A 20864-nucleotide genomic window follows, 5' to 3' on the forward strand; every position below is an offset into this window, starting at 1 on the left:
CAGTGGACCCCTTCTCATGTTGATATATACGGCAATGAGCAGGCGGAGGTACTGGCCAAGGAGGGCTTCATTTTTAATAATTCCTCTTCAACTCTTACCTTCCTAGAACATCAATTCATAGTTAATTCAGAAATTTCGAAGGGGTGGTAGATTTCTCCATGCCATCACTGGTATGAGGGCAAAGAGCCAGGTTCTTCATTCACCCTCAATTGTGACAGAGCTTCTAAAACCGCAATTTCCAGATTAGCAAGCAGCCACACAAAAAGTCTCTCTTTTTTCGAAGACAGGAGAATCTTCGAGGTCTGCTCCAAATCTCAAACTGAGCAGGCTTCTTCCGAACACAACCTGGACTGTAGAGGACATATACTTATCCCCCCTTCTGGTCTTCGATTTTCTTAGGGTCAACGGTCTGATGTACCTTGTCTGACTTCGTCAGGCATTGGAGGATAAGCCACAACAACAACAATGGCTCATACAAATAGCCTTACCCGCAGGTTTCATTATTTTAAACTACATAAAAATTCCAATATTTTATATTAAAAAAAATTTAATAATCTATTTTAAATTTTTTAAATAGCAAAAAATTATTCGCTAATTGTTATTTGTTAATTAGATCTTCTATCTAAATGAATTGAGTGTAACTGATTTGCTAATATTTATGTAAAAAACCCTAACTAACTCATTTATTGTGGGACCTGAACATAAACAGTTTTAACTGTAAATGATCCTCTGAATTCCTCTTTTCAAACTTTGACTGGCCTTCCACAGTACACTTTTTAGCTACAAATTGTCGTCTTTTTCTCTGATTGAAAAATGTTGGGAGTCCTGTAATTATAGTTATTTCTAATTAATTATGTCCATTATTTATTTGAGAGTTTGGTTGTTTTATCTTTAAAATATTTAAGTAAAATGCCTTAGGAAAAAAATAATACCATTTGAAAAATATGTTTATTCTAATAATGCATTATTATATGTAGTAGAAGTTTTTGATTCAATTTTTTTTCGTAACCATTCATAACAGTTGTAACAGTTCAATTGCATTCTCATTTCAACAAAAATATTTTCACCAATTGCATAGATTAATTTGCATATATTTCCAGCAAATATAACTGTTTGACGTATTGTTAATGATGAAATAAAAAATAAATTCCAAACATCATTCTTTCTTCATGAGAAATATTTTGTCCTAATTTTTAGCTTTTTGTACTGAATTTTCGATGAACAAATAAATTTTAAAATAATTGATTTAAAGAATAAAAAAAGATTTGGTTTTCGATCCAACATTCAGTTTATTTGAATTAATAATGCTAGAAAAAAATCACAGAATTTGGTAGTTAAAACTTAGCGACTATTTTCTAATTATATTTTTGGTTCAAACTACTAGCCTGACATATAGAATTCGTTATTTCAATCTATATAATAATTTAGAAATTTAATGAAAAAATAACTTATCTCTCTTGCATATTTTAAATTAAAAATTATATTGTTTTGTTAATTGTTATCTTCTTAGATGTATCTAGTATGTAAATGAATTTAGTTTAACTGATTTTTCTAATGTTTATGTAAAATACTTTAACTCATTTATTGCGGTACATGAATATAAATGGTTTTAACTATAAATGGTTCTCTGAATTCCTCTTTTTAAACTTTAAAGGTCCTTTCAAAGTCCTCTTTTTAGCTACAAATTGTCCTCTGTTTCTCAGGTATAAACATGTCGGTATCTTTTAATTATAGTTATTTCTAATTAATAATGTCCATTATTTATTTGATATTTTGGTTATTTAAAAAAATATTTAAGTAAAATGCCAGTGGAAAAAAATTAAATTCAAAAATATATTTTTTCTAATAACAATACATTGAATAAATTATAACAAGGATATGCATTTATAAAAAATTGCATATATATTTTCAATTGAACTTATCAATTTGAAATTTGCTTTTCGTTAAACTTTTTTATTCAAATTTTCCTAATAACCATGTTTGTAATAGTTCTTTTACGTTTCAACAAAACCATAAACCAGCTTTACTTTCAGCATTTGAATACTTAATTGCAATAATTAATTCAATACTAGACTATATGCCACCCTACCCCAGCCAATTTAACTATCTGACTTGAAATTTGATTTTAAAAGTGTTATTAGCAACACAAAAGAAATTTCAAATGTCATTCTTAGCTTGCAATATTTTCAAAATACCTAATTAGTAGCCTTTCTTTAGTTAATATATTTTTATTTTCTAATGAACTCAATTTATGATGTAAGGGTTACACTAAATAAGACAATAATTTAGGGTTCCATGGGCAAAACAAATAAAGAACTGCTAGATTAAAGGGTTTAAGGACTGTATCTGAAATAGACTATTTAGACAAATGACAGATAAAAGTACATAATAAAGCATCATTTCCTCTGACTAATCATACATTGTTTTGATGGGTTCTCACTTTCATAATATAGGGAGTAGCTGAAATTTGAAATGTAAAGCCCCAATATAGTTTGATCAGAAAAGAGGCTTAGTGTATGATCTCTATAATATTATTTTGACTCTTTATCTCTTTATATTCCTGTACCATATCTCTTGAATCAAAGATTGATTGCACCTTTTTTAGGACTTACCCAACCCAAAGTTGATCTTTAGCAATATATATATATATATACAGTATATATATATATATACATANAGCATGAGGTTTGATAGATCTAGGATTTACCAAAAAGGCTCAGTAAAAGTCCAAAGTATGCTTTAATATGTTTAGTAAAACAATTTGGTATTACTAACGCCTTCAGGTATGTATATACAGTCAGACCTCGATATAAGGTCACTTTTCCAAAGTCCGGGCTGACTGAATAGGAATCCTTTGTTATAGATTATCGGATATTTGGTTAAGTTTCAAAAATCTTTATCGCTTATAAGGTCATTTGTATCTGAGACGAGAGGAGCTCTTTTCTAACAAAAGCCTATTTAACTTCCTTACTAGGCAATTACCCCTCTTGAATTCTAGAAAAATGTTGCAGCCAACGAACACACCTGGAACTGGAGAGAGTTTCCTCCCCCATTTCACAAAGAATTTTCCCCAGCTTTCATTGTGCCAGTAATTGCTTGTCCCTGTCCATACTTCCAGGAAGGAGGGGGCTTTCGCTGTTCGGGCGAGAACAAAGGATAAGTTTTCCCATTGCGCCACTTGACCATTTGCTGACCACACCAGAGGAAAGAATTTAATTCGAACCTCTCTCATTGTATCATCATGTTGGCAAGGAGAAAGACGTTGACTCTATCAGAGAAAGAAAAAATCCTTGAGGATTTTGAAAATTCGAATTTATCGAGAGCATGTTTTGTGGAAGAACATGGTATACCACGCACGACCTTAAACAATATTCTGTCTTCTCATCGCATTGGAAATGGGAAAAGAAAAAGAATGCGTTTTTCCCCTTATGAGAAAATTGAAGAAGCCATTCTCTAATGGATAAAAATGGCTAGAGCACAAAATGTACCGATATCGTGTTCAGTACTGAAAGAAAAAGCTCTGCAAATAGCAGTGGAATTGGGAGAATCTAATTTTATGGCGAGCAATGGATGGATTCAGAGATTTAAAGTAAGACATGATTTAACTTTCAAAACAGTATGCGGTGAAGCCGGAGGTGTTGATGAAACTGTTTTGAATCACTGGAGGAAATCTGTTTTAGAAGATGACATTTTGAAACGGTATAAGCCATGCGATGTATTCAACGTCGACGAATGTGGTTTATTTTTTCGAGTCTTACCTGAAAAAACTCTAGCGTTAAAAAATTAAAAATGTGTAAGTGGCAAAAAAAGTAAAGAAAGACTTACAGTATTTTTAGGGGCCAATATGGATGGCTCTGAAAATTGAGACCTCTTGTTATTAGTAAATTCCAAAAGCCATGTTGCTATAAAAACGTGAAATCTTTACCGGTGTATTACAGCGCTAACAAAAAAGCGTGGATGACCATCACCAATTGGGAGAAAACAATACGGCGTTTAGACAGGCAGTTTTTGAAGAAGAAGCGAAAAGTTGTTCTCATAGCAGACAATTGCACGGCTCATACAAACATCCCGCAGTTAGCCTCGATTGAGCTTGTTTTCTTGCCTCCCAATGTGACCAGCGTTCTCCAACCATTGGATCAAGGAGTTATTCAAAACCTAAAGGTGAACTATCGTAAGCTCCTCCTGAAGGACTTAATCGCTGCCATCAACCAAAAAAAGGAGTTTCACATTACTGTCTTGGATGCCATTTTCTATGTGTACAAAAGTTGGAACATGGTGTCCACCACAGGCATAGCAAATTGTTTTTGTCATGCTGGTTTTGTGAGTTCTCTGAATATCGTGGATGACGTAACTGAAGAAGACGATATTCCTCTATCTGTTTTGATGGAAGATCTGAAAAATCGTGGCCATGCAATTGAATGGGAGGCTGAATATGGTTTGATTGATGAGGAAATTGCCATCACTTCTGAAGCTACAATTTCTGAAATCGTTTCACAAGTTTCACAAATTGTGGACAGTGAGGACAATGAAAGTGATCCTGAGACTGTAGTTGTAACCCAAGTGGAAGCCTTCAACGCAATAAATGTCATGCGAAATTTTTTTACAAACTTTTGTTACAGATTATCGGATATATGGTCAAGTTTTAAAAATCGTTATCGCTTATAAGGTCATTTTTATCTGAGGTGAGGGAAGCTTTTTTCTAACAAAAGCCTATTTAACTTCCTTACAAGGCAATTACCCCTCTCGAGTTCTAGGAAGATGTTGCAGCCAACGAACAAACTGCAATTTCTGAAATTGTTTCACAAGTTGTGGACAGTGAGGACAATGACAGTGATCCTGAGACTGTAGCTGTAACCCAAGTGGAAGCCTTCAATGTCATAAGAATTTNGATATATATGGGCTTTCAGCCCTGCGGTACAAGCAACAATTTCTATAAAATGCTATTTGTTGTAATGTAGTAACTAGTAACTAAGTGAGTAAGTTCAAATTTCTCCAGTCAAATTCTTTATATTCTACATTTATTTGACATGTTTGATGCATTTTATTTTAAATTTTCCTAAATTATAAATACTATATCTATAAATACTATATCTATAAGTACTATATCTAGTACTATATCTTTAAGTACTAAATACAATATCCATAACAAGAGATCTAAAAAGAGACGAGATTATTATCTGAAATAAGCCACTATTGATTTGTAAACTCTGTATGTAAATTATATGACAGAATAATCATTCTTCTGTATACATATCATTCACCCATTTTTCATGCATATTTTTTATCTGTTATTTTAAACCAATCAGTGCCAAATTAATAAGTAATATGCAATTGTGCTTCGCATTCAGATTTTATTGTTAAAAGTCAAATTGAAAAACTTAATAATGGTTACAGTATGTATACATTGAAATTCTATTTTTTAATGTAAAATTAATTTTCCAGTAGTTTTAAGTTTGATTTACTAAAAATAAATAAATGAAATTGTTTCCTTTTTACAAATATTGTTTGTCTTTCTTAAATGTGCTAGTCAAATTTCAAAATGTGTAAGTCAAAGTCTCGCAAGTGAACAGCCCCGTTATATTTTGTATTATTTCCATTGTCTTTTCAAAGCATTAATAAATTAATTCAAGAAATTAAAAGTTTTAGAAGTAAAGAAAGGATAATTGCATTTAAATAATCAATGTTTTAAAAAATAATATAACTTTTGGTTTGTATTTAGTTAAAACATTTTTCACAAATTATTTACCTTAAAATAAATTTTAGATTTTTCTCTATAGTAGTTCTATACATTAAGTTTATAAAGCCTCTTCATAATTTAATTATTTTCTTCCAATTAATTAATAATTAAGCAATTAGAAGAGATTTTTCTTTTTTCTGCATTATTTCTTTAATTTTCTTCATAATTTAATAATTGAACCGACGCCTGAAATGAAAATGAAACACGAGAAAATGAACACATATTTAGTTTAGTGATTCCATTAATATTTTAAATTTCTTAGTTTAAATGACATTTAAAATGAAAAGCAGGAGGAAAAGAAACGTTCGACATAATTTTATGAATGTTGAAAGAATAAATCTTTCTATTCTATTTGCACTTAAAACTGATCCTTGTGAATGCATATGTTTTACCTTAAGCATAACTCTTAAATGAACGTTTAGTTTTAAATATCAAACTCGTTTTAATAATTTAAATAGTTTTTTACGTTAAATGATACATTTATTACCCCTGGACGCATTTAGTAGTACATAAAATATTAAAAATGTCTGTGGGTAATTTACAAAAATAGACTTTTAAAAACCTTCGGGAATCATTTCTGAGTTTTTTCTTTTTTAAACCATTAATAATTTTGAGACTTTTAATTATATTTAAATCCAATCAATATTCCATTATTTATTCAATATTTTACTGGCTTTTATAAATTTTTTTTAAACCACTGAAAAAGGCAAACTTCTTTTCTTCAAAAAATGTACCTTCTCTAATAACAATACATTGAATAAATTATAACAAGGATATGCATTTATAAAAAATTGCTAGCATTAAAAAATGAAAAATGTGTAAGTAGCAAAAAAAGTAAAGAAAAACTTACAGTATTTTTAGGGGCCAATATGGATGGCTCTGAAAAATTGAGACCTCTTGTTATTAGTTCCAAATTCCAAAAGCCACGTTGCTTTGAAAACGGAAACCTTTCCCTGTGGATTACGATGCTAACAAAAAAGCGTGGATAACCGTCACCATTTGGGAGAAAACAATACGGCGTTTAGACAGGCAATTTGTGAAAAAGAAGCCAAAAGTTGTTTTTATAGCAGACAATTGCACAGCCATACCAACATCCCCCAGTTAGCCTCGATTGAGCTTGTTTTCTTGCCTCCCAATGTGACCAGCGTTCTCCAAACATTGGATCAAGGAGTTATTCAAAACCTAAAAGTGAACTATCATAAGCTCCTCCTGAAAGACTTAATCGCTGCCATCGACCAAAAAAAGGAGTTTCGCGTTACTGTCTTGGATACCATTTTCTATGTGTACGAAAGTTGGAACATGGTATCCACCACATGCATAGCAAATTGTTTTCATCATGCTGGTTTTGTGAGTTTTTTTAATATTGTGGATGATGAAACCGAAGAAGAAGACGATATTCCTCTATCTGTTTTGACGGAAGATCTGAAAAATCGTGGCCATGCCATTGAAGGGGAGGCTGAATATGGTTTGATTGATGAGAAAATTGCCACTACTTCTGAAGCTGCAATTTCTGAAATTCTGAGCAATTTCTGAGTTTCGCAAATTGTGGACAGTGAGGACAATGAAAGTGATCTGTAGTTGTAACCCAAGTGGAAGCCTTCAATGCAATAAATGTCATACGAAATTATGTTACAAACCATGAGAGAGCTGAGGTACATTTTGAAAAGTTACAAAATCTAGAAAACATTGTTCGAAAAATGAAACCAAAAATGAGACAGACCTGTATAAATGATTATTTTATATAAAGGTAAGAGATAATGTATGTATGTACACTTTGGGGGAATTTGTAAACAGCTTTATTTTAAATTAAATTTAAAAAAAAAAAATCTAACTTTCTTTAATTCTTTTCTAATTCTGTTAAAATTTATTGACTTAAATATTTAATTTATTAGCTTAAATATTAATATATTTAATTTATTGACTTAAATATTTATTTTTCACTTGTAAGACCATTTTTAAAAATCATAATGTGTACTATTTACATGCTTAGTTACAAACTGCTAATGAATCGGTTAAAAGGTCACCCCGCTTTTAAGGTCACTTTTGCGATGTCCCTTAGGGTGACCTTATATTGAGGTCTGACTGTATATATATAGTCAAACCTCGTTAATTCGACACTCTCGGGACCTCTGAAAATTGACGAATTAAGCGGAGTGACGAATAAACCGGAGTTGTATAGTTTTTCAAAAAATTGGGAAAATACTCATAATTTAACAATTATTAGATACAGCAGCGAAATTTTAATTTCTTATAATAAAAACAACATTAAAGAATTTGCATTAAAACAATTCAATTAAAACTTAGAATCAGTAGAAAGACAAACAGTATGGTTTACATACTTACTTTTATTTATTTAGGAATGAAAAAACCATCAATACGGGTTTGTTTGGTATGGGGATTACTAAGAATAATTCTTTTTTCGACTTTGTACACAGAGTTCAAATCTTCCTCAGTGCCAGATATTGAAGAAAAATATTTTCTTAGAACTTCAATGCATTGCAGAGCTTCATTTTTGGAAGGAGGAACTTCCACTTCATCCTCGCTTTCACTCTCTTCAGATGCTGGAACATGTCTTTCTCGGACTTCGTTCGCGATTTCCGAGACGGTTAGTTCTGGAGATGTCATGAGATTTTGGTCAATTCCAAGGTATGTTTCCTCATCCATCACATCTTTGTTGCTTTCTTTAAGTTGCCTGAGCAATTCAGATAAAGGGACGTCATCATCTTCATCATCATTAACATCTTCTGATGAAATTGGACTTTCAACAAATCCAGCATGCCTGAAGCGGTTTTTGATGGTTTTATCTGTCACATCAGCCCAACTCCTGTGGATGTAATTTATGCCATCTAAGAGATTTAGTTTCCATTCTCTGCCTTCATCAATGACTTTAATCCAGTCTCTTACAAGATGTTTCCGATAGTGTCTCTTGAAGCTGGAAATTATTCCTTGATCAAGGGGCTGTAAAACTGAAGTGGCATTGGGCGGCATGTAAACTAACTCCACTGATTGAAGGTTTCTTACCTCAGTATGAGCTGTGCAATTGTCCACAATAAACGCCACTTTACGATTTGTTGCATGGAATTTTTTGTCAAACTCTTTCAGAGTTTTTTCCCAAACATTGGAGGTCATCCAAGACTTTGAGTTTGTTTAATATGATACACACAAAGACTTCACATTTTTGAAGCACCTTGGTTTTGCACTTTTGCCTATGACCAGAGGCTTAAGTTTTTCGGAACCATCCAGGTTTGCCCCTAGGGTAACTCGTTGTTTGCATTTCTTCCCACCTGAGCAGTTCTTTGATTGAAAAGTCAAAGTCTTGTCAGACACAAGTCGAAAATAGAGACCTGTCTCATCAAGGTTGAATACATCACAAGGGTTATAACACTGGAGAACATCTTTTAAGAGACCGTTTTTCCATTTTCAACTGGACGCATATCAACGACCACTGCTTCTCCGCACATCTTTTTGAAGGAAAGTCCATGTCTCTCTTTGAACCGTTCAAACCAGCCGTTGCTCGCCAAGAACTCCGAAACACCCAGTTCGTTTGCTAATTGCAAAGCTTTCTCTTTCAAGATAAATCCTGAAATTGGAATGTTTTGGGCTCGGACCATTCTAAACCATTTAACAAGGGCATTTTCAACGTCTTCGAAGGTCGAAACATGCATTCTCTTTCTCTTCTCGCCATCCTGAACATGCAAAGAACTTTCAATTTTATCTTTTAAGGACCAAATGGCAATGAACGTTGTGCGAGGGACTCCTTTCCGTTTTGCAAAAGCAGCCTTAGACATTCCAGATTGCTCAAATTCTCTTATTATTTGGAGCTTTTCATCCAATGTCCAAGATTTGTATCCAACTTTACTCGCCATGGCACTGAACCAAGGACTAGAGAGACTCGAGACACCACTGCACCGCTACGCTGTACTAAGTTTTGCAGGAGAGAGAAGAAAAGGCACACATTCCAAGATGCTCGTTTTCTGCCACCTCTTTCCTCCCCCTGCCGTTACCTCCTCGTAAGGTCAGAGATAAGGAGCATTATTGCAACTCTTTCTGCAAGACGTGTTGGAAGGAGGGGTGAGACAAAAGGGCAGGGGAAAAACGCTTCCAGTGTCCGAATTCCAAGAACCAGTTGCCTAGAGCGAATGGCAAAATTAGCCAAGTGGAAATTTCCGCAAAAGTTGACTAGAGAAAAGCAATTTCCCAGTGAAAACATTCTTTAAAGTGTCATTTTATCCGGAGTTCATAATTTCCCCATGAGGTATTAAACGGAGTTTGTTAACACTGAATCCAATGCAAATCAATCGGGACTTGAAAAAAAGCGTCGAAATAACCGGTGTGACGAATTAAGTGAGTGTCAAATTATCGAGGTCCGACTGTATATATATATATTACTTAATGATGATGTTTGAAACCTAATGGAATAAAGTTTTTTATTGTCTTAAATAGTGTAATTTTGTTAGGGTAAAACTTTGTAATGAAGTCGTTTTCGCTGTCTATAAAGGAAATATTAATAAATAATCCAAAATGAATATGATATACTTTGTGCTATGCAGGCTAAAGCAAAAAAAAAGAAAAAATTAAATGAAGCATAAATAAAAGTAAAGAACTGGATACACTATATTTTTGATTCCATAAACAAGAAACTTCCTCAGTGTCTAATCACCAAATGAATTGGTGTTCAACAGAAAATTGTAAAGAAAGCTCTATTTTTTTAAAAAAAATTTATGAACTGGAATATCTGGATTGCACTTAAGTTATGTTCTGAACTTTAATTTTTAGAATTTTTCCATGGTAAATAAAACCATACACTTCAGAGAACTCTCGTTAATATGTTATAAAATTTAGAGTCAAAAATAAAAAATGAATTTATTATTACTAAATATTTCTTTTGTTGTTTTGAATTTTTAGATACTTCAGAAGTGTTTTTGAAATAATAAGATTAAACTTAAAACCTTTTGTTACTTTCAAGCAATATTGATGCAAATTTACTATGATTTAAAAAGAAACAAATTTTTCCAGATCTTGATGAACAAAGGGAAAATGAAATGCAGTCTGATTTGCTAACAGAGGAGGAAAATATGGATCTACAATCTAAAGATAATGAATCCAGTAATGACAGCATTGCTTCACCTCCTCAACATAATCTAATTGAAAGTAGTTGTAAGTTAAATTAATTGTTACATTTTACAATGTTAGTAATTGCCTTGTTATTCCAGATGAAAAATATTTTGCCTTTCTTTGTCTGATTTTTAGTTTTTTGTCCTGAATTGTGTGTGTCTATAGAATATTCCATTTTTATTAACTTAACTAATGATAAAGAAGTGATACTAGCAACGAAGTTTAATACTATAAATTGTTATTAGAGTAATTGCAATGATATAGAAATGATTAAATAATCTATAATAACTATTTACATTGATATTATTTAAACTTGAAACGGTTTTTTTAAATACAAAGCTAACATATGAATAAGTTTGAAATATATACATAATATAAGATGTTGCTATGTAGAAATGAATAAGTTTTTTTATTTACAGAGACATTTAAGTTATTCATATGATACTCAATTAATGCTTTTTGTCCTATGTCACTTCCTCAGTCGGTACCAATTATTAGGTTTATTCCGCCTAACACATCCCCACCACCTGATAAAAAATGTTTTAATACGCCTTTGAAGGTAGACATCTTATGATGCACAAAAAGGAAATATGCAACAATACATATCTGCTAGGCACAATTCCTTATAGAGTTGTTATATTCATTATCGATGTCAAGTGTCTGAATAAATGTTTGATTTCTATGAGCACCTCAATGACTAGATTCCTGCTCTCTTTATTTTTTAAACCAACTGTGTTAAATACAGGGACCAAATTGATTAGAAGAAGTAAAGAATTTTCTTTAAGGAAAAGGAATTGTAAGCATTTAATGCCTCATTTCAGCTTATGGAGTCTCATAACCTGTGTTGTCCAGATGAAGAGATCAAAAGATGCCGCTGCTTGAAACGTTTCACATGAGCAGTATCATTTTCTTTCCTTTCTTTGTAAAGATAAAGGAAGGTGACAGAAAAATGATTGATTCTTCAATAGTTAAATAGCTTAACAATATCTTTTGTTATGGATAAGGTAAAAAATTTACATGCTTTAAAAAGGGTAGAAAGTTGCATACCTTTTCTTGGAAATTAAAGCAGAAATAGTTTTTTTAATATAGAGTTAAAATTTCTTCAGATTTCACCAAAAAAATTGGAAATGAAATACAGTAGGGAACCGATTATCCGGAACGATCGGGACCATCTCTATTCCGGATAACTGATTTTTCCGGTTTTCTGAATCGCTACAAAAAGCCGTTTTTTTATTGTTAAACCCAACTAAAAAGAAAAAAAATTTTGGCAATAATCTTAAAAAGAAGAAAAAGCGATGAAGTAATACACTAATGATTATTTCCAAAATAATGGTAAGATAAAAATTTTTAAAAAAAAAAAAAAAAAAAATCCTTAAGTCTTATGAGGAAATTTTTATTTTTAAAATGGCGGGAAAATTTATCGAATTTCGTTCCGGTTTTTTGGGTTTCCGGTTAACGGATTCTGTACTGTACTAACAATTCAAAAATAATAAATCCAATATTGTCAGCAATGATTCAACTCCTCCACATTATCTGATTGAAAGTAATAGTAAGTTGAATTAAGGATTTACAGGGTTTGTAGTTGACCTGTTAATCCTGTTGAAAAATATTTTGTCCTCATTTGTGCTGAATTTTGTGTGTTGTTGTTGTGCAGAACATTCCATTTTCTATGAATAAGAATGTATATTTTAAAATGACTGATTAGAAGAATCAAAAGATTTTATTTTTGATCTAGCATCTGTTTATTTTAATTAACAATGCTAGTAAAAATCACAAAATTCCATGGTTCAAACTTAGTGATCATCTACTAATTATATGCATCGTTCAAACAAATAGCTTTGTCTGCAGGCAAACTATATTTTGGAATTCAAATATTTTGTGAAAAAGTAACTTAGTTATCTGTTTTACATATTTATGATGAATTCAGGGATAATACACTATTTTATTATTTTCACTAATGCAGTAGCAAATTTTGTTGGATGAAGTTTTGTACTTTTGTAATTATTGATTTATCACATCATCTGAATTTTAAAATGATTGATTCCAATCAACAATACAGTAATCATATCATAGAATGTTTAGAAGTGAGTTGAGGGATCATCCACAAAATTACTTTTTTACAATAATATTTAGTAGTAGTATCATAGTAGCGTATTCATTATTTTTTTTTTTTTTTTGAAGAAAAAATTTCATTAAACTTGCTTCAAACTTAGTTAAAAAAAAGTTTTATTGAAATCTATATATCTGTATGATAATTATAGATAGTTTAAAAGAAATGAAATTAATTAAGTAAGGAAATTGTATATTACTAATTTTAATTTTTAACCTCTTTTTCTAAGGCAAAATTTTTTACTATTTCTTAACTCCATATTTAAATGTTCAACATAAATTTTCTTAAAATTTGTTGAATTGCTACTGTTATTTAAATTGTCATTTTTATTGAAAACAAAGTTTTTAGAGTTATAATAAGCAGCCAATTTCCATTCTGTTTGATATCTTTAAACGAAAGTTATTGAGATCATTAAGAAAGTATTTTAGAATTTTATTAATTGATACATGGTAAATGGTTCTAAATTTTGTGCCTTTTATCATTAAATTACAAAGTTCTAAGCTTTCTATAATATTTAAATTACCAGTAATAATATGTTTATGATGTTTATCAATAAAATTCAAATATTTTTCTTCCTTACAGTGGCATTCAGAATCGGATATATTAATTTTCCCTAAATTTTTGCTCATATCATTATAAATAAATATAGTTCTACCAAGAGATTTAGTATATTTAAAGCTTTTAAATATGTTCAAATCTTTCAATCGAAACAAATTTTTAAATTTTCAAAAATATCACGAAATTTAATCTTATCAAAAATAGGATTTGGAAAATTAATAACGAAATATAAATTATCTAAAATTTTCTTTTTATTTGGAGAATTCCACTCATTTTAGTTTTTACAAGATCCAAGCAAAGAATTATAAATCAATAAAAGATAAATTAACAAAGAAGTATAAATTAATAAAAGATAAGTTAATAATATTATCTTGAATCTTATATACATCATTATTCTTAAGGGAGAAAACAAAATCTTTCATTGGTTTAATATTATAATGGTTATATTATTTACATTTAATTGGTCACTATTAAGAGAGTTTTTATTACTTCCTGATCCCTGTTTACCTTGATTATCATTTAATATGAAAAATCAAGTAAGTTATTAAAGTTAATCTGTGTATGTTGGATGTTATCGTTTAGCCCATACGATAAAAAAATTTTTTTATTAGCATGTAGTCACAGTAGTCTTTTTGTAAACATAGATCAATATCTTCTACTAAATATAAAATATTAATTTAAACACTGTTAAAATTATGTTCTCCAAAATGATTCAATTATGGGTTATTGATAGTTTTATTACTGTTGATATCTGAGCGATGTTGATTAATTATAATATTACGAGAGTAACTGGTTTGTCCAACATATTTCATATTACAAAAACTACAGGTTAACATATAAGTAACAGTTTTGATTTTACTAACAAATTTGATCACCACTGCTTGATCTTAGGCAGCTGGTGTCAGAAAGGCTTTTTTTCATTTATTATGTCATCACTTCTGAAGGTAAAATCACATTATCATGAATATATATATGTGATCGTGGGGTTACAAATCCATTAAATTCATTCAACAAAAAATAGCAATCCATTTAACAAGCTGTCTGTATTTGTAGTAAGCTTTCTGCATTTTTTTTTGTTGTTACATTTATCTTTAAGTATGTTTTAGTACTTTTGTTCTTTTGTTGACATTTTATGGCTGTGTTTTCTGAGCATAATTTTATTAATTATATATAAAACTAAAACAATGCTTGTTTGTTTTAATTTTAAAAATCAAAATATTTTTTTCTGTTTTTTTAGACTCACAGGAAAGCATTTTCAATCAAATTACTCAGCCTTTATTACAATACTCTGTAACGGATGATAACGAGAGCAGAGCTGAAGAAAAGGAATTACCTGCTAATAAATTAGAACTTTCAGGTATAATTTTTCAAGAACAATTTTTTTGTGCAATAATTATTTCTAGATTTGGTATGTTTAATAGAGAATACTTTATTATTTTAAAAGTATGTGTGTTGAGCCTTTTAGAATAGAATTTTATTCCCCTCATGGCTTTCTAATTTTGTCATAACTTCTTTCCTCTATAGTAATAGCTAATGGCATGATTTATGTATTCTTTTGAAAATTCTTATATATATAAATGTGTGTATGACAGTCGAGCTGACTTAGTAATAAATGCAAGCTGATGCAGCTTGGAAGTGCTATGCTTTCTTTATTATGATATATTTAAATATTGAGTATCAAATGCACAGCTAGATCTATGTGCTTTTTTTCATGTTAAAGATTTTCAGGGAAAAATCTTACAAGTCATATCTACCGCATGTTACAAGGGAAAAATTATTATTGTAATTGCCCTTCACTGTCTAAGTCATTTAGTTTTCCAGAATCTCTGACTTCTTAAGGAAAAAACTTATGATTATTTTCACAAAAATATCGTGATTTTTATTTTATAATCTTTTTTTCAATAGGATGTAAATTAATAATTATGTGAAAGAGTTTACTTAAGAAAATGAATTCAAACAAAAAAATAATACAGTTGACTCACGTTATAACGACCCCATCGGGACTGTCCCAATCTGGTCGTTATATCAAATGGTCGCTATATCAAAATGAGCAAATTTCCTTTGAAAATCGGTCACATAATGGTTTTAAACGTCATAATGCATGCATATACTATTTGTGGTATACATTAATAAAACATAATGACATTTTAACAATTGACTTACAACTGTTAACAATTAAGAATTTTATTTTAAAGTAGATTAAAAAACATAGTATGACAAAAAAAAATCTAATTTCTAATGAATAAATCTTTTGATGTACATAATTTGTGGTATATAAAACGAATTTTTTTTATGTACTTAATCTGCAGTATTGTAAAGGAGAGTAAACCGAGGAACATAAACGAGGCTTCATTAGACGAAGACATTAATTTTTTGATGTGCGTTAATTTGTTGAAGTTACATGTGAATTGAAGTTTGTCGTAATTTTGAGCTGTGGAAAAGCGCTATTTCCAAACTGTTAATTTTCTCCAAATGGTCATCTGACTTTAGGTCAAACTCAAAAAAATCCCTTAGTGTGTTTATTGCTTCTGCAGCATGTTTAATTGAAGGCCTTTCCTTCGGCAAAACACTAATTTCCTCGTCGGATGAAGCCTCGTCCATATCTTTATTTAACAATCCGTTTAAATCTCCTTCTCTGTTAACTCCTCTGTACAATGTACATCATCGTCGACTTTTGCATATTCGTCAAAGTTGTTCATGGCATCACTCAAATTTACATACGAGGAAAATTCCTTCAGTATTTCATCGTCTAGGTCAAGGTCATCTAAGTGATCCATGTCCACGCCACACGGATTTTCCTTTTTACAAAATCCTGCTGATCGGAAAGAGTTCTTGATGGTGTTTACTGAAACTTCTTTCCAAGCGGTTTCTACAGTTCGTAGAGCAACCAGCAGATCAACGTCAAATTTCATGCTGTTTTCCACATGAAATAAAATTTTGCGAATCAACATTTTCCTGTAGATTCTTTTGAAGCTGTGGATCACACCTTGATCCAATGGTTGGAGCTCTGATGTCGCATTTGGGGAAGGTACTCCACTTTTATCGCCTTCAAAGTTTTAATTTCCTTTGAATGCGCAGTGCAATTGTCGTCAATTATCAAAATTTTTCTGTTCTGTTGATGCATTTTCTTAATCAAGGATTCGAAGCCATTCTTCGAACAGCGAACCCGTCATCCCAGCCTTCTTGTTGGCACGATATGCCACAGGTAAAGATTTTACACCCTTAAAACAGCGGGGACGCTGCGAATTACCAATTACAAGCAATAGTAATTTCTCATCACCTGACATATTCGCTCCAAGCAGAACAATTATTCTTTGTTTGGACCGCGTATTTCCTTTACATGTTTCACCTTTAAAAACTAAAGATCTATCAGGTAAAAGTTTATAAAAAAGTGCAGTTTCATCTGCATTAAAAATATCGTCCTCACTATAGTTTTCCGTAATTTTTTTTTAAAGTTTCCTCCTTGAATATATGCATGGTATCTTTGTTTACTGAAGAGCTTTCCCCGCATATTTTTTTGAACACTATTTCATGCCGATGCTTAAAGTTCTGAAGCCATCCATCGAAAGCTTTGAAGGATTCATTGGGATAGAATTTTTTTTAAAAAACTGTTGCCTTTTCCTTTAAAGCGTTTCCATCCAGAGCAATGTTCTTGCTGCGCATGCCTTTCATCCAGTCTAAAAGGGCTTTCTCAAGAAGAGGGAATATTCCATCTCTGAGTCGCATTCCTTCTGGTGCAGCTTTTAAAATGGATTATCTGTTCTTCACTATTGTGAACAGAGTGCTCTTAGGTATTCCAAATTTTTTAGCGATTTCAGTTTTAGGCATGAGTTTCTCGTCGATGCACTCTAAAATTTTTCTTTTCACATCAATATATAAAGCACAATGGTGAGATACTAAAGGTGGCATTTTTATCAAATGACAAATCAGCGTGTTGAAATGCAAGCTTGCAAAATTAAGAACAGCACACTTTAATCAAATGCAAAAACCTTTTCCAGCTAAAAACAAAATGAAACGGAAAAGGAGAGGCAAAGTAAAGGAAAAGAGGTGCGGATGTCGGCAATGGGAGAGGGGGCAGAGTAAACAAACTCACCCGATTCGACAGCTCGTACTCAATGCTCGATGACGTTTGTTGTCTACACACCCCCATACTAGCCAACTGAAATAGCTTTGTCTTGACACCGTGTGAGACCTTCGGATTCTGGCCTTGTTCAAGGTTAACCATTTAACCCCACTTTCCAATAGGAAGTTAGAAAAGAGTGGTGTTCAAATTCAAAGAGGGTCGTTATATTAAGAGTTGAATTTTTTTACGGTCGTTATAGCAAGAGTAAAATAACGTTATCTCTTATGGATGTGAATTGGGACTCCTTCACAGGGTCGTTATGTCACGTGGGTCGTTCTATCACAGGGTCGTTATAACACGAGTCGACTGTATAAAAAGTCTATATATGCACTGGCGTAAGAAGTTAAAAGAATTTGCAGACTTGGTTGATTGTCTCTAGAACTATTGCACCGATTTTAATTTTATTTGATATGTACATACATTGATACAATACAAAGCCAATAACCATTCAACAAGTGTAATACACACGCATGATCTTCGTTGGAGTCGGAATGTATGAAACAGCGGTTGCAGGATAAACAACAACAAAAAGGGGCTAACCCCTCTTACCTCTAATACAGGCCTTGCAACGTGATTTCATACTTGAAATAAAGCAGTTCATAATTTCCTGTTGCAATAGGTCCGACTTGTTTAGCAACACTATTTTCATTCGCTGGATGGTTCTCGGAGGGGGTAGCGAGTTGCAATTACATGCTGTCTGTATTTGTAGTAAACTTTCTAAATTTTTTCTTTTGCCACATTTGTTTTTAAATATCTCTTAGTATTTTTCTTTTCTTAACTAATTTATGGCTCTGTCTTCTGGGCGTTATTTTAATAATCATGTACATTTGACTAAAATAATACTGGTTTGTTTTCATTTTAATAATCAAAATATTTATTTTTGGTTTCTTAGACACACAGGATAGTATTTTCAATGAAAATACTCAGATCCTATTACAAAACTCTGTAATGGATGATAAAAAGAGCAGAGCTGAAGAAAAAGAATTACCTGCTAGTAAAGTAAACCTTTCAGGTATTATTGTTTTATGGAATCTTGTTTTTATTTCTTGGTATGATGAAAAAAGACAATTATTTCTGCTTTGGATTATCAAATATATGTTGCATTCTGTTTGTGTGTTATTGTTTCTTGTACTTAGTTACACCAGTTTTGAAGTAACTGTAAAAATGCTGTAGAGATAAAAAAAATTCAAACCAGCACCTGCAATTACCTACTTTAGAAAAACTGTTCGGCTGAAATTAGACTAATTCTTTAAAATAAAACTTGACTGAGCCTGTAAGGAATTCAATGTAAACTAGAAAAAATTACTATAATAGTCATTAAAAATATTTTGGTGGAATTCTCTAGAGATTTAAACGAACACAGCCAAAGTATCTCATACAAATTGACTTCTAAAAAGCACTTGAACTAATCTCCATGTTAAATGAGTGATTTTTCCATCAACCAACAGCATATGGGAAAGTCTATGATACTGGAACGCAAAGTTGGGTTAGATCAAGAAATGACCATTCTTTCTGCATCTGAACAGGCCTTTATCCTGTATCCGTTCCTGTGAGTTTTCAATAATTCGAGTTTTCGAAAGTTCGAGGTAGGCTCAGTCCCTTTCACTTCAAGTTATTGAGACTCTACTGTGTATATATATATATACATACAAAGAATAATAATAAAATAAAATAGAAATTAATTTTTTTTTATTATCCATTCTTAGAATAAATTCTAATAGGTTAAATCTTAATAGGTTGAATTATTTTTAACCTGTTCAGGACCAGTGAAGGGATAAAGAAGCACCTCCAAAGTCTTGCATGTTCCAACAGTATATGTACCAAAGAATACGTGTGCGCATATTGACTTAATTTTTAACAAGGATTCTAAAAACAAATATCTTAATCCCTTCAAGTCTGGTGAATGGTAAAAGAAGCGTTTCTGCATGCTCCTTGTTTATGTCTAATAAAGAGTAGTGTACTCGCTAGTTACTTTCCTAATACTAGAGTCAGAATGACTTGTTTAACTTATGATACTGTTGCTTGTGACGGGAGAATCTCGTGATCACATTTAGGTGAACATTGTCCAGAAGGGGTTAAAAATCCATGAAATTCCTTCAACATAAAATAACAGTCCATTTAGCATTTTTTATTTGTTGTAAACTTTCTACATTTTTCCTGTTGCTACATTTATTTTTAAATATCTTTTGGTGTTTTTCTTTTGTTAACTTTTTTATGGCTTTGCTGTTTGGGAATAATTTTATTACTTATATATATGGAACTAAAATAATACGAGTTTGCTTTTATTTTAATAATAAAAGTGTTTATTTATTTTTTAGATACAGAAAAAAGCGTTTCCGATGAAATGACTCAGTCCCTATTACAATACTCTGTAACTAGTGTTAACGAGAACACAACTGAAGAAAAAGCTTTACCTGCTGAAAAATTAGAATTTTCAGGTATCATTGTTTTGTGAAATCTAGTAAAAAATATCAATGCTTTTTTTATACTCAATGTATAATTGGACCAATTATACATACTATAGAAGATTATTTTTTCCTTAGTTACCCAGAAACATGGCTTAGAGACGAGCCATAGTGGCATAAATTCACAAAGGAAAGGAGCTAGTGAGAGTGATGAAGATGATTCTATGACTCTTTTTGGTAATGTTTTTAATCTTCCTAATCTGTTTAAAAATATTAGCAGTTATTTTATAATTCAAATGTAATTAACAACATTGTAGAAACTATGGAATATTATCTAATTGATTATAAGGTACACTCTTTGTGCTACATACGAATAAAGCTAAACAATGTAAATAAAATGCAAATCATGCTATACAAACAGACATTCTATAGTTTCGGTTCTATAAGCACGAACTTCCTTGTTGTTAAATAATTAATTGATAGAGACACTCTAGAAGAATCTTAATTGTCAAACTGAAACTATTGTATGTCTGTTTTTGTGGCATTATTTGTGCCATTTTCTGTAAATTTAGCTTTATTTTTTACCTTCATTATTGTATCTTGGTGTAAACGAAATTTTCGAGTTAGCTCATTTGTCTTCCTTTGTATTATTACTATCATTCTGTGTTTCAGCACTGAGGTTCTGTGTTTTTTGGCATAATTAATGCTTAATTCACATTGTATAGTTTCATTAAAGAACAATAATGTTCTTCAATTTATGCAGAATTGTGTGGACAAGAACTGCAGAATGTGGTTGAAGAAAATTTTTAGATTGAA

General features: G+C 31.3%; 1 protein-coding gene across 1 annotated transcript in view; it reads left to right on the top strand.

Moving 5' to 3' along the window:
• The window catches only part of LOC110282984 (putative leucine-rich repeat-containing protein DDB_G0290503), a 90093-nt gene that overhangs the window by 68278 nt on the left and 951 nt on the right, over positions 1-20864 (top strand). The window contains exons 19-24 of the mRNA XM_071185811.1: positions 10754-10894; positions 14758-14877; positions 17150-17311; positions 18536-18655; positions 19962-20081; positions 20187-20285. Coding sequence (XP_071041912.1) covers positions 10754-10894; positions 14758-14877; positions 17150-17311; positions 18536-18655; positions 19962-20081; positions 20187-20285 — 762 coding nt within the window. The remainder of the gene's footprint in view (positions 1-10753; positions 10895-14757; positions 14878-17149; positions 17312-18535; positions 18656-19961; positions 20082-20186; positions 20286-20864) is intronic.

The sequence above is a fragment of the Parasteatoda tepidariorum genome, chromosome 9 (assembly GCF_043381705.1).
Source record: "Parasteatoda tepidariorum isolate YZ-2023 chromosome 9, CAS_Ptep_4.0, whole genome shotgun sequence".
Taxonomy (NCBI): Eukaryota; Metazoa; Arthropoda; class Arachnida; order Araneae; family Theridiidae; genus Parasteatoda; species Parasteatoda tepidariorum.